The sequence below is a fragment of the Ptychodera flava genome, chromosome 13 (assembly GCF_041260155.1).
Source record: "Ptychodera flava strain L36383 chromosome 13, AS_Pfla_20210202, whole genome shotgun sequence".
Taxonomy (NCBI): domain Eukaryota; kingdom Metazoa; phylum Hemichordata; class Enteropneusta; family Ptychoderidae; genus Ptychodera; species Ptychodera flava.
The window spans coordinates 3793622-3809080 of NC_091940.1; the positions used below are offsets into that span (position 1 = coordinate 3793622).

General features: G+C 37.3%; 1 protein-coding gene across 1 annotated transcript; it reads right to left on the bottom strand.

Moving 5' to 3' along the window:
• Positions 1-1219: 1219 nt before the first annotated feature.
• Positions 1220-12381, bottom strand: LOC139147130 (uncharacterized). Its single transcript, XM_070718035.1, has 6 exons — positions 12271-12381; positions 10221-10344; positions 9396-9630; positions 8166-8306; positions 5456-5561; positions 1220-4529 (listed from the first exon to the last, which is right to left on the bottom strand). Exons 3-6 carry the CDS (start codon positions 9444-9446, stop codon positions 4438-4440), a joined length of 390 nt encoding a protein of 129 aa, XP_070574136.1. The 5' UTR covers positions 9447-9630; positions 10221-10344; positions 12271-12381; the 3' UTR covers positions 1220-4437.
• Positions 12382-15459: the final 3078 nt, after the last annotated feature.

Sequence of the window (15459 nt, forward strand, 5' to 3'; positions counted from 1 at the left end):
GAATATAAACTAAATAAAATATAAAATTTAGGCAGTATTCATTCCCCAATGTAAAAAACCAGGCAACCCTCTAAATTAGCGAACAGAAACGCCTTTACTCTGTTTCGAAAGAAAATTTATCTACGAGTCACACGAAGGTTAATGCACCCAGCGGTCATTGAGTCATCTGTAAAATTATAAATTAGAACAAAAAGATCTCAATTATATGTCGATTTGCATACAAACCGGGCACATACCATATTGGCGGCAAATACACGCGGTAATAACGATTTACGAGGATGTTTACGAAATCTGGACGAAAAGAACATATGTCTAAATGTCTTTAAATTAATATTGGATAATACTTCATGGGGAAACATGAACGTGATTGGTTTGTATCGTGTCACAGTGACTTTCAAATATTGTGACATGAAAATGGAAGATGAAGAGCTGTATCGATGTTTATGATGAGATGAATTGTTTATTCAATTCATATCATCTATCACATGATTGAAATCACGCGTTTTATGTCTCGTATACTTTGGGGGGGGGATATCAGCTGTGGAGGTTTTGGGCCACTAAACGACAGGTACAATGTCAGATATCGTAAACAAGCTAGTGAAAGGAATTCACAAGTGTTGAAATGTTAGATTTATATCTTAGATGAAACTTACATGTTTATCATAAAGATTTCGTGTGAACGATAGATGTAAATTTTATCAAAACTCGAATCACACTGCCGATGCATGAATAAACCGTACAGTTAGGATTTGCTTTTGGCTCCACGATTTTTTTTGAGTTGCAAATACTTAGTGATAATTCAGTTGACTTGTGAAATGCTTTGGGGACGATGCCAGTTTCCTTCTGTACGAATACAACTGACTCAGGAAAGCTTGGCCGTTGACAGTAAAAATAATGCATGTATGAACAACAAGCTTACTGTTAATCGTGAATCAATACCGAACAGATCAGGTAACAAGATAAAAAAGCCACGGTTCTAAAATCCTCGATTGTAGGAAAGGCATTTTCATAAATGAAAGCACTTATAAAGTTTATTAAACTGTTATATATGATGTTGAAACAAAGATATGGTTTAGCTTATTATAGTGACATGAGGTCAAATTACACATTCTGTAAAAAGATGGAGCATATGATAACCTCTGATATGTCACTTTGGAAATAGAGACAAAAGGGAATACAATACACAGCGACAAAGAGATTACAAAATCGAAAGCAAAGCAGAAAGATCATGTTAAGAGCGTTTATAACTGTCTTTTATTCGTAGAAATGCTTTTTCAATAAATTTAGCCGCATTTCAAACATTTCAGTATCTGGAATATTACTAACTAAAACGTAAGATACACATATTGCTCGTAAATCATCCTAACATGTACAGTAAATCAGAAAGTGAATCTCATTTTCAATAGAATTACTCTGACAATTAAAAAAGCCTAATTGTCATGGCGTAACTTTCCAGTTTCAATCTGTAGAGGCAGCATTCCAGCATGAATTAGTGCAATCAGTGATCGTTACAAACGAGATAGATTTAATATCAAGGAACATTCCGCTCCATATTTAGCTTTAAAGACATTTTACAGCTGCGACTCAGACTCAAGGATAGACAAATTCATTCTATTAACCATGGAAATATAAATGTACACTAAATTATCCATATTTAAATTCAAAATATCAAAATATTCAAAAGATCTTACAAATCTCAAAATTCAATAAGAAAACTCTTTTTTTTGTAAGCCTTTTTTCATACAAAGTAACAAGTCTATTCTATAATGAACCATGTAGGCCAGTTTCGTGATTTCTACATGAATTCGTTGGCGTAAATCTGATAACTCCCAAATAAACTCTGAATACTATGTTCTGAACAACGTAACATTTTTATGCTTTTCAAACCCCCAAACTGCACAACTGTAGTCTAATATTGGGGTCATATCTGCATTATATAATTTTGTATGAGATTCAAACCCAATATTTTTGAGAACTTAAACTTTTGAATTCAAAGCACCCAATGCTCCGTTGACGATTTGAGACAAAGCTTCAGAAGCTACAGAAATGGAGATAATCAACTGAATTTTCCCCAATATGAAAATCAAATACACTTCATGTGGTAATTTCTTTCTTGAAATGGACGACATTTGATTTGCTATTATTGATTAATAGACGCCACCGAGAGCACCAATTACTCACATGATCAAGCATGGATTGCATATCTGCTTCATTATAAGATATTACAACGATGTCATCGGCATATAATGGTATACATACATTATGGTCTTCAATAAATATACCTTTGCTCAATAATTGAAGCTCAGTCACTTGGTCATTAATATAGAATGCAAATAAGGAAGGAGACAAATTGTCCCCTCGTCAGACCCAATATTTGTGGCAAACCAATCTGTATACATATCATTAACCTTAACACAAAACATGATTCCAAAATACATCGCCTTTATGCTATTATCAATGCCACGAGTTATTAATTTAGACAGAAGTGCTAGTCTTGCTACATACAGTCAAAGGGTTTTTGTTTCAAATCAATAAAGGTAGCAGAAGTAGGAAGACCAGTTGACAATCTCTTCCTGATAATGATAGTTAATGTAAAAATGTGAACTCTACAGGATCTGTCACTCCAAAACCCGTTCTGTTCATCAACCAAAATGTTCTTCTATCAAAGTATTCCTTTATTCTATTGTTCAATAACGAGTTATACAACTTCGCTACAGCTTATTGCAAGCTTATATCCCTATAATTCAAAGGCACCTAAGCATCGCCACTTTTATTTTTGGGAATCGGAAATCAAATCCAGTCAGAAGGAATTTGACTAGAATCAAACAATTTTGAAAGAACTGATGTACAAGGCAGCAGTATAGTAAAAGACCTCGAAAGTGTTATGACATCTAAGTCCTGATTTGCATATTTCATGGTAGTATTACAACAAAAGCAACAACAGCAACACAATAATTGTTGTAATTGGGCTGTATATCAATAGTGACGGCATCAAATTTGATGCATTTGGTACAGATATATTGCTTACACCAACATATGGGTTAACTTAAATACAAACACTATTATGCAAAATAATTGCTTGTAGAAGCTTGTAGAAAATTATATTATTGCAAGTCTGTATTTAGACTGAAAGGGTCGTAGGTCGCAGAGCGCCCGCATGCGACGGAATCTTTCAGTCTAGTCTGTATTCAGCATGATAATATACAATTTAATTGAGCACTTTCCAAAATGTTGCATAAATACAAATGCATGTTACTTGAGAAAGTTACATAACTCTATAATCAGTCAGTCGATTTAAGCGGTCAGCCATTGGGACTTTCTAACTTCCAGTGAACATACTCTTTTTCACTTTATGTACTTCTCTGAGTGCTTCATCTGTAGCTAACCGGAGTGTGTAACTTAACATGAGGTATTATACATGGCTAATTTGGGTTTACTAAAGGCTTTACACTGTCTTTGTAACTCTTTGTATTTTGCAATGCTAATATCACAGTGAATATTCTTTCATTGAACTAAGGCATTAGTAAATATATGTATTGGTTAATTTACAGTATAGGGAAAACAATGTTAAATTGTCTTCTAGACCTATCTGTCAATTACATTGGCTTAATTCGCCTACAATTAAGAAATTAACTACGTCGTTGAGATGCACAGTGAATCAATAACTGAGCAGCTAAATAAACTCAAAGTAATAACGTATGATCAGAGTTTCATTTTGTCGTTCATCCCTTCACTTTGGCCATAGACCCTTAAGGTCTATGCTTTGGCATATGCACAGAATACGTACAGTTAAGGTTCTACTCAGTACTGCTTAAGGTAGAATGCACCTCGGGGACAGAAATTCAGGCCTTCAAATTTTATCAATTTTCTTCTGACCTACCACTTGTGGGGGCTCATTTTGAAGCTCTTGGCGAAAGAAAAGTTTTCACCGTCTTAGTTTTTCGAAACTCGAAAATTTTATTATTTCTCATAGAGTTAACACAGGGATGGCGGCCATTTTGGATTTCAAATGTCGAGAAATTACAAGTTATTTGTCTCTCTAGTACCAAAGTTTGCACGGTGACCCCTGATTTTTATTCTTGCTTTGGTAAGAGAATGGTTGAAAGTTTCACTGAGGAAAGTTTGAGCAAAAGTTTAAGTCTTTCACTTTCGAGGTGCATATTACCTTAAGGAGGAAGATAAATTGCAATAGGATTTAAAAGGAAAGGTTACGGTTTATAAGATCTGATATGCGTCTAATTATGTGTTTATTAACCGTGTGGCTTGTTGCTGTAGCCACACTTGTCCATGGCACGAACGAGACGTGCCAGCGTGGCCTTCGATCCTTCGGAGTCGATGTATTTTCTCACCATCTGATATGCTTGTTCTTCTGTACCTCTGTTATCGGCTTCAATAGTGTCGATGGCCGCGTCGGTGAGAAATGTACAGCCTAAGGCATTAAGCTGTTGCGCTACTTTTTCCATCGCTCACACCAACGAGCCTGCCGAACTCTAGATGTTGTTCTTTGGTTATTACTTGGTCGAGTGAGTCTAGGAGGGCGATAGAGAGACAAAACGGTTAACGATAATAACACAAAATAACGTATGATTGGAGAACATGATGCAACTGTTACGGTAACTTCTATCCCCATGGAGGGGGTCAACAGGCGTCACTTCGGGTGAAAATTGGAATTGTATGAACAACGTCCTCTGACCATTCTGATATCAACAGAATAAGATAACACTGCGTGGAAAATTGAGACTAATCTGCCTATGAATGTTATACGTGTAAAACATCTTTATCCAGTTTGTCATTGTAACTCACGATGCTAAATATTTTTGTTTTTTTATAAGTCAACGGTGGATTACAAAACTGCACGCTCTGTCCCGGCGATGGCAATGGCTGGGTACCCATGTTTGTTCCGCAAAATTTCAAAGCAGCCGTTGCCAGGGATTTTTCAACAAAAAGACACCCTAATTTAGAGAAATATGAGGGAAAAATAAACCAAAAACACCCCCGTTTTGCAAAATTTACGAGAGGGAGAGAGAATTACAAATACAGTTACAGCTATCCCATGCCAAGTTGTGTAGAGCAATGAGATTGTTTATCACATCAATGTAGTACAGTATTGTTGTTTTGTAATAGCTTGCCTTCATTACGGCCTGCATAATCGTGACGAGTTTTGGTAAAAGAAGTAGTACACGATGACGTCATTATTTAAAACAGAATTTTTTAAAGTTAGCATTGGCATGGCTGTACATTTAAGAAAATTATTTTTCACCAGGCTTAAAAGAGATATTCTAATTCTTTCACGGACCAGCCTTTGAAAAAATGTCCCATTTTCTTGTTTTCATGGAGCGCGGCAATAAAATAAACCAAGCCCCTTTTCCTCAATTTTGGGTTAACTAATGAGTTTCCGTTTTCCTTCAGAATGCCGTCACGTGGACGGTCTGTAAGACTACGTGAATCTTCTCACCATAATCCCGGATATCTTCAGCAGATGGACAAGTCTTCAAGTTCATGTTCGCCATTTTCTCACATAAATCAGCAACCCCCTGACCCTTTGCAATTGGAATCGACCCCTACAGTAGAGAATACAGTATATACAACTATTTCTGATTAAGTATCATTAGTAAGTGAGCAGCACCAAAAGTCGTGTTATCAGAAGTGTTGGCGACATTGATGTTTGATGTAGTACTGATGATGATTTGTATAAGTAATGGATATACGTCCCTCTTACCGACATCTGCCAAAAATATTATTTGCGGTAACATGCCCTTCAGAAATAGGTATGTCGATAGCTAAACAATGTTCATAATGTCTTTTTTTTCTCTTCCAAAGGAAAATGACGAATTTTCAAAAATGCTTCTAATATGGATATTGAATCTTTTGAAAATGAAAAGGGCGAAGAAACCTATGAGACAGGTCAGTTACCGGAAACCCAAGATTTATTTCTACTTAAATGAGTGATAATAACAGGTAGATAACGTGGTTGTGTGTTGGTTGTAGCAGTTGGGGTGGTCGTGGTAGTAGAATCTATACAATAGTGGTAGTTGTGATGGCAGTGTAAATAAGAGTAGCAAATTATGGTTGTACGAACATTGATGAAGTGGTTCTGGCAGTAGTGGTGACAGTAGCTGCGTTGTGATAGACATATCTGACATACTGGTGTTAGTTGTAATGATGGTGGTAGTAGAAATAGATATCGGTAGCAGCAATGTTGATAGTATTTTTAAAAAATAAGTAGTGTCGGACTTTGACGAAGAAGTGGCAATAAAAAGTCTTACAAAGTGATTGATTGTCAATTGCAATTTGAAAATATCGTTTAAATTTACTAAATTTATCCCTTATGTATATAAAGTTCTGTTGAGATGCTCATGTAAAATGTAAATAAGACTAACGAAGAGTCTTACAAGATATGCTGATTTAGACTGCGTTCAACAATAACGGTGACGGGGCTGGAGGAATCGCGATTGAAATCTTTTTTTTTTTCAGGACTCCCTCGACACCCTCAAAACATTTCAAGTCGCCCGTCTATATGACATGTATTGGGCAGTTCTGCTCGCAAATGTTTTACACTGCTGTTATTAGCAGTTTGCAGAGCCATATAGCTAAGGCGGATTCTTGAACTGATTCATTTTTATATGCATCAGTGGACTTTTTGGATTTATCAGTGTAAGGCTACTTGAGTTAATTATAATTAACTCTGGCTAGGTCAATGGCACCTTTTGAAGAGCACACAAAATGAAATTCATGAGTATACAAATTGTGAATTCCTGGCTACATTTTGCCAATTGTGAAGAAATGTGCACTTAGACCTACCAAAAAATATTTTTCAAAAGGTCAAGACATATGTGACTTAGATGCTACTCAAAATTGACAATACTGGAAAGTTAAAATATTACATGAAATAAACATTTTAATCTGTGAAATTTTGGTGTAATCGAAAATTTAGTAAAAATTGAATAATTCCATTTAGTCACACATTTAATATTCGTTTAAAGTAGAATCTTTACAGTTCGAACTTTTACTTTGGTGTTATTTTAAAATGAGAATGTGAAAATTTAAAAATCAAGCAAGATGACCCCACCTTTTTTCTTTAGTATTTGATTATTCTCATATGCCAGAATTCAAAAATCCCTGATAACTTTCAAGTCTCCTTGTCTTCCACGTGTTACTGTCAGGCCTGATCTTGTGTACTACAATTATGTTTCAATGTAAGAGCGTCATTTGACCCAAACTCTTTCTTCTACTACATAAGAGTCAGAGCTGTCTCTGTCATTACATGTTCAGGTATGCAGTGACAGTGACACTGCAGTAGCAGGGTAGTATCTGATAGTGACACTACCCGTAGGCAGTAGCTGTATTAACTTTGATAATTTTGACAATATTTTTGTTCAGTTTATACAACTGCGTTCTTGTTCTACTCCCTACAGCATGTTGAATTGTCCAGTATTCAGCTTGCTATCACAGCGTGTGGATATGTACCCCGCATTTGTATCAATGACAAATTACTTTCAGTCTGGACTCTAATTTGATTATCATCCAATACATTTTTGTATATACAGGCTTTGTCGACAAAGTGAATATTGCGTGTTTCAGCATGCTGTATGTAAGAGACAGCAAAACTGTTTGATATTTTCATAGAAATATTGAAAAATTATCAGCAGTTGCAGCTTCTGCCCCGTTACTAGGCCCACTTTGATGTTTTAAACGAAAAATCATACGTTTAGATTTTTCGAAATAAAAGTCATGAAATGCGACAAAATGGTTGTAGATTTGTTTATAACTAACATTGGAACAGTGGATGATAAATGGTATTCATTTTTCACTGAATTACCTTCCAAACCTTGAAATCGGAAAATATAAAAAGTAAAAGGGAACCAAAAAAATTCAGGTCCCCCTATGAGCAGAGCAAAACTTTCAAGTCCCCCTACTACCCCAAAAATTTTCGATCCCTCTCCCAAAGTCCTCCGGCACCTTTGTGTTTTTTGTGAACGTAGCCATATCAGCAAGGGTCGGAGACTCTCTTTCCCAGCTTTAATTTTAAAGTTTCACTTTCTTGAAGAGCATAACACTGCATGGTACACTTTAATATAGCGACTCGTGGAAGTACTGAGAACTTTCAATACGTTTGATACAAACGTTCACTTTACACAAGATGTTATAGTTTCAAGTCATCTTACCGTTCCTATCAAACTGACAGCTGCGTCTATGCCGGCAGAAGAAGTTATAAGTGTTTCTGCCTTGAGAATGTCACAGGATGTTATGCGCACCGCTAAATGTGTCTGCAAAGCACTCTTCGGTTTACAGCTTTCAAAGAAACCCTGTCGATGAAAGAAAATTAAGCATCCCTCTCAAATTAAATGAAAAAAACGACAAGGTACTTAAAAGACGTAATTGTTGCCTCCTATGGCATATCATAATGATGAATAATAGTATTTGTTTCGTTTGAATGCTAATGAGATTCGTTTCCAAACGTTTTGACAAAGACAAATGAGGTATCACTCCCAAAATTTGAAATAATTTGAAGGGTGAGTTGCAAGGTCCTATAATTGAACTTTAGACATTTGAAGAGGACGTTATACATAACACAGCGTATGTTGCTCTACATCACTTTTTGCAAAGATTAATTTTGTGATATTTTCAAATTTTATTCATTGAATATGAAACAAAAACAACGATTTGTTTGAAATAAATCTATTACACTTGAAATGAGAGTCATTTCAATTTTACTTATCATGATTTTTATCACTTTTTGCATGTCAGTTTTTCATTCCTGTCATGTAAGAATGAGAATTATGCTAAGCAAAATTAATCCGTGGCACTCTCAGGCCTACCGAATTTTCATGTCGAAATCGAAGAAACAATAATGAAATACCGTCAAATTTCTTCACTTGATTTTCGTTTTAGGGTTAGCATATCCAACATTGAAAAATCCGTGCATTACGCAGCCAGCTTATATTTCATGATGATATTAGAGACCTGATCGCTTATTGGCTCGAAATTCAGCACCAAGGCATTGTTTGTATGAAACAAGTGATAAAACCATCGCTTTGCAATATGCTTACATTTCATAATGCCAATTTTTTTTAAATTTATTTTAATTTCAAATATGTATCCCTTCGCCCATCGAATAAACTATTGGTATATCACACAAAACTGTAGATTCACAGCTCTTTGATAATAAATAGTCTAGAGTGCAGGGTCATCTTTGATGACAATACTGCTGTACAACACCACCTTGCGCCGAGTTTTAGGAAAAACGTTACTTATGCTAAGTAAGAATTACTTTGTGTCAAACATGGAAATGTACTTTTGTTACCGTGTATGGCAGTTTGTTCCGGTGTGTTGGCTGGGTTTGCACGGTGTACCAATACATTCAGACATGCTTCTCTTTCTACACATATACTTACAGTTACGAAATCTGTTGCCGTTGTCCTTGATCTGAACACTAACTCGATCATCACGTATTCACCAAACACGTCAACATTGTAAACTTCGGGATCTGTCTGGTCCTGAGATTTTTTCTGCAAGGCACTAAAAATTCCTCTCAGTGTTCTTCTTTCTGCTGGTCATCTCCTTGCTTTTGAAGATCTCTGAGTTCTTGACATCCTATTCGCAGTTTCAAAGATCCATGCGACCATGGCGCTGGAACATTTCAAGAAAGAGAAGACAAATTACGAATTGATCTGAGAGCAAGCATTGATAACTTCTCAACTGTTGTGGTGACAACATATACCAGAGTTTGCCAGGTTGAAATATGAACAGTGTGATTGTTTTGGTTGTCTATATATTTATAGAGTCTAGGGAGAAGGCAAATTCTTACAGGAAACAAAACTGGGTGACATAAATGACAAATCGGCAGTGATGGTATCGGAATACGTAACGTTAGAAAAACTAAGCTAAAGAATTAAGTGCGTTATTTCTTGCCCATAGACCGACCTAACCTAAATATCATATCACGTGACTGTTAATGTTCACGAATGATATAAATGATACGTCTTAATTAAGTTATAAGGCACACTATGACCAATGCTTTCAACCTTTTCTATGGAATCAAAGAAACCCTCTTGCATATATCAGAGATTCAGTCGGCAAGCTTTAAGAATGAAATTCTTTCAATCTGCATCACTACATCAATATATTGAAATTGTAATTCGATTACAGTCGAGCATATCAACGGCAATGACAGTGGAGTCTCAGAGCATGAATCAATCGAAACGATATTGAAGGCTTACCCTCTGTTGCATCGGCGCTGACATCGCTGGGCAACCGTGACTCCCGTGTGCTTGTAGCCATGGTCTGCTTCGGGAACACCGATATACTTCAAGAAATAAAATAAGCTCCGGAGTTGGCGACGTTCTGTGTGTAGAGACACGAAGATGGCATAAGGGCATGTATGTAGTTCAAAATCTAAGGTCTGAAGCTTGTACTGTGTATAAAGGCTTCAGCGGCTTGCAGCTATACTTTTTTAAATGTTGTTTTCCAGGAAAAATTCTCTGAGTCAGATTATTTACCCCCAAATAATTTTGAAAGTGATATCCATTTCAAACCGTACGATATATACTATATTACGCTAAAAATCACAAAATAAATTATTGTTGTGATTACATATGAGTGTCACCATCGAGACTGAACAACGTATTTGGGCCTGTAAAAGAGAATCGAAAATATTTACGTACTACAAATTAGCTGTATTTGCCGGGCATGTCATTTAGTGAACTAATCTACCTTGAAACGTACGAGTGTAATAAAGTAAAATAATTTTTTTTCCAAACAAATAATAGGATTCTGTAGTTTGTCTGTTCGTCTGTTTTTGTAACATTTGTATCATGAATTCATCGCTTTCAATTTATTACGGAAGTACATACAATATATTGATTGCCTTATTTCTATTTCTGTACCACTGTAGCGAAAAGGTGGTGTTTTCCTAACCATTTACCGGATGGGTTTGTGATCAGCATTATCTTCGTTCATAGTAATGTACTATGCATATTGAGTGAAAGGGCTAACAGACCATAAACATTGTGTTCAGGAAATCAAAAACTGTAGACATGATTAGGTTTGCATACGAACGGCCTTCATAAATACCATAATGTACGTATACGTTCAAGTACTAGAAAGTCCCTTTGTCAAGTTTAGTCATGTGACAGGTGCAGCCAACGGAGCTATTCATTGAAAAAGCTAGTCCGGGAGCAATTTTTGAGGGCAGGGAAATTTTAATTTTGCTTGGGCAGGGGACATATTTTAGGTGGCAAGGGAGCAAAATTTAGATTTTTTGTCGGGCAGGGCAGATATTTGTTGATTGTCCCGGGGACGGGCTTGGTAAAAAAACGGGGAGAGAGGGGAAGCTACTGGGGAAGTTGAGCCATGGTGTTTCCGGTAGAAGGCCAATGCAGTGTGTGGCCTGCATGGGGATGTTAATTTTCAGGGGAAATTTTTTCACTGGGCAGGGAAAATCGATAGGTTTTTTCATCTCAGAGTAGGGTAGCTTCATGTCCGCAGGGGAAATGGAATGACAAATATTGAGGGGAATTTTTTCGAGGGCAGGGGAAATCGGCAAGTTTTTCTTGCCATAGGGCGGGGAGCTTCAGTGGAAAGAGGAAACAGGCAAAATAAGTGGGGAGTGGGTAAAAATGAAGTTTAAGTGCGGGAGGGTAAGTTGAAACATTTTCGGTGAGAGGGCAAATTATGAACAGCTAATTAATTACCTCATGACTTAAAATTAGTCAGTTCACAGTACTTGACATGCACAATATATCGTGCCGTAGTAAAGAGCCATTTAAAAGTGCATTGTTCGTTGGTTGCACCTGATGTGAATGTGACTCTTGACCTACATTTTTCCGACTCGTGAATTAACCGTATGTACCAAACCTTTGAACCCGGAAACCACCAATAACGTAGCCGACATGACTAGAAATATGAATAGAGCATCGGATTAGACTTAGCATTGCAACACTTAACATAAGTGTCGACTGGGTGAAAAGCGGCCATCATTTTGTGATGTCCATGGTTACAGGAGATCCTGGTAGATTCGATTCATCTTGACTGTGATAGTGTATCGTCAAAACAAACTAAAAGTGACTTGTAAATGCATACATCTACACCCTGACCACTATACAAGAGTACTCTTTACCCTAGTAACATACAGTTTATATTGTACTCTAGATTGATTGTACCGATCACATCACAAACTTTTGACTGGACATCGTCTTTGACGTTCTTGTTACAAAGATTTACTCCGAATGAAACGACATGGTTAAACATATTATATGAACAGAACCATACCTTCACCTTGCTTCCGAAGCAATGCAGATTTAAGTCACTCATGTACCTTTGGATTTATATCCGGGTCACTTTATTGAGCCTATCAGGTAGATATGCGTGGTACCAGCGATCCGTGACCTTACCACACTTAAGGGTAAAATACAAACAATAGCAGCAAGGGTGTCTCAGTGGATCGGAGGAGATAAATCGGTTGCCTTTAAATTTGATAATCCCTTCATAAGCACGGTTTGTATGAAGTTTATGTAAACCACTTCAATCGTGGCATTTTCTCTACACTGTGCATATATGTTCTATATTTTTAATTCAGATGTTATGCCGTAACAGTTTGTGTGAATGCACATCAGGCACATGACAGTCTCTTCAACAATATGACCATTCCTTATCTTGTACGTTGACCGAGAACTAAAGGCTGGTCGACTGATTTCGGCAGACATGTAACTCCGGCCATAAATTGACAAACTGCAAGCGACTTTGGCTCACCACGAGCACAATTCACAAGCACACCGCATCGAGAGCACAGTGCACTGTAAAAGAACTCGACGGAGACGGTCATACCAGTTTGACAGGAGTGATGATGACCGTTGTCTTCAGCACCGTCCACGAATACCAGTGACAAAAATATTCCAAATCCCAGTCAATATCCGTCCCATTACTTTCAGAAGAATGGTCTGCATTGATATGGTGACTCAGTCACGGCGCAAATTGAATGAGCAATGTCTGGGTTTTGCCAGTACCGAAATATTCGGACATATGACCACACGCGTGAATATGTGAATAATTTCAAGTCCCCGCACTATATTATGTATAGCACGTCTTTGAGCCAATCAGCAACTGTTGATTGGTTTATTCGTGAATAAATAAATCACATGTATGAAGCGTCATTGGTTTTCCATTTTCTTGCGAATCTGCATTATTCATGATAAAAACATTTATATAACTTCTACTTCTATAACATGCCCAGTGTTATTGAGAAAGTCAGTTTTGGGGAAAATGTCTTCCGAAACTCGCAGCATTAATTCGTTATAGTACGAGTATTGGAAATAACGGCCACTTCGGGATCTCTGTCAGGTTTCCAAGTCTCTGGGCGATAGCCATCAGATATTTACCCCATTGCTTAACATTGGTGTCCAATTTTCCTTTCTATCAACAATAAGCTTATATGGTCAATGTTTTGTACAGTCTGTACGAATTCAGTAAAGTTGGGGAATGTTGGAATTTGTTCATTAAATCTCGCTACATAAATCAACTTCTTGCTACAAACATTAGAAAATCCATCACTATTGGCAAATCTAAATCGTCACAGCCACAGAGTAACATCATTGACAGAGTGGCAACAGCTATTGTTTAAGGCGTGAAGCGGTTACGTAAGCAATCCATGTTTGCCTCGCCTCACGAAGCTCTTGGCTCTCTTTTCCGAAGAGTGCCGACCATGCACCCTTCGGTAATTTTCGGATTTTCACCAATTGTTAAGCGAAAGTATGTTCGACAAAGTTTGTGTTGTTGTTGTCGTGTGGTGCTGATCGGAATTGATGTGCTTGCAAAAACGGGAGTGTTTTGAGCTTCAGGAAAGTGGGTTTTACCGTTTTAAAAATTCCTCTCATATTTTTATGAATATATAATGAGTGTGTTTGAACCAAATTTGAAAGTCTTTTATCGATACTGTCTGGTTTTACTCAATGGTTTACGGTCAGTCATACCGTCTTTTACACGTGCGTCAAGAAAGGACATGTTTATGAAACTGCTGGCGTGTTATGTTTTGATTGGCGTGAAGCAGTGTTACTGGCCTGAGAGCTCACATAGTAACTATGGTTGCTACGCGACTGGCAGTACGATGCCATCTCGTCGTATGTTTCGCATAATCTCGTGTAATTATCAACCACAAACAAAGCCTCCAAAAAGTTTAACACCTTTGAAGCTCATTTTAATATGAAAAGCCAATAGTCTACCGAGACGACCATGGAACAAAAGGCATGCAAGTGTTACCACTCTGGTACTCTGTGTCACAACGCAATATCTTCTGCGGACTCCCAAGACCGGGCGGAATTTGTTCAAAAAGTAGACAGATATGAAATTCAAATACAATATGAATGAGTGACTCTTCGACTTCATTACAGAAAGTTCATAAACTTGATGGTACTCTTGCCTATATCATTTTGTACAGGCAAACAGTACAACTTTCCAACGTCACAAAGTTAGGTCTTCGTTCAACATGTAGCTTGTACCTGAGACTTGCCTTACCATCATAGCTAAAGGCTGTGACTTGCCTTACCATAGCTAAATGTTGTAAGGTACTCGTGACAAGCCCTTATACAGACTTGGCAAAGCAAGATATTTGTAGGTAGATTAGACTTTTTACTCAGACCATGATGAAATAACTGCAAAGAACGAAACCATTCGGACAATTACCTTTGTTTCAAGAATATCTTTATGTAAACTGAAACTAAAGTTATTTTACTGGGTGTACATTTTTGAATGCAAGTCACCCTCTCTCGGTCGTGTAAGGGATGGGCCATTAGATCTTGAGAGGGGGTGGTCACAACGAAATTGTGAAAACTTTTTTTTTATTATGGACAATTTCTAATTTTTTTTCCAAATGAGAAAAGCTGTGCAATTTCTTTTCTGAGTTAATTTTCAGATATATATATTTTTTTAGTTTCGACGCTGTCTGAGGATACAATGTACATCCATATCACTAGCGCAAATAAGATTGTGTGCTGTAACCCCAACATACATATGGCCTAGTGATTTATATTGCTGATAGATTTTGCGAAATGTTGCAGATCATCTTGCGCACTGAATGTCCAACAGTACTGCCTAATACTGGAACAGAAGGAAATGAAGAAGTGGTGGAATCAGAGACTGATTTTTGCACAACCAATGACAGTCCATCTGTCCATCAGATGTGGTGCAAAGCACCACAAGCGACCGCGCAAGCGGTCGCGGGGGAGGTCAGGAGGGGGGTGTCCATGTCCCTCCTCCTGCCGTTGGAACTTTTGAAAAGTAGAGATTAAAATGGTGTTATTTGGTGGCACTTGGGGAGCATTTTTTCGGATTACACATCTTCCTCTAAAACATGGTCCTCTTGCTCCTCAGTAGCTTCCTATAGTTTTGAAAATTGACTGTTTGGTGAAATGCCTACATTCACCCCACCAAACATCATGCATATCTCCAGATTTACAATTGATTTTG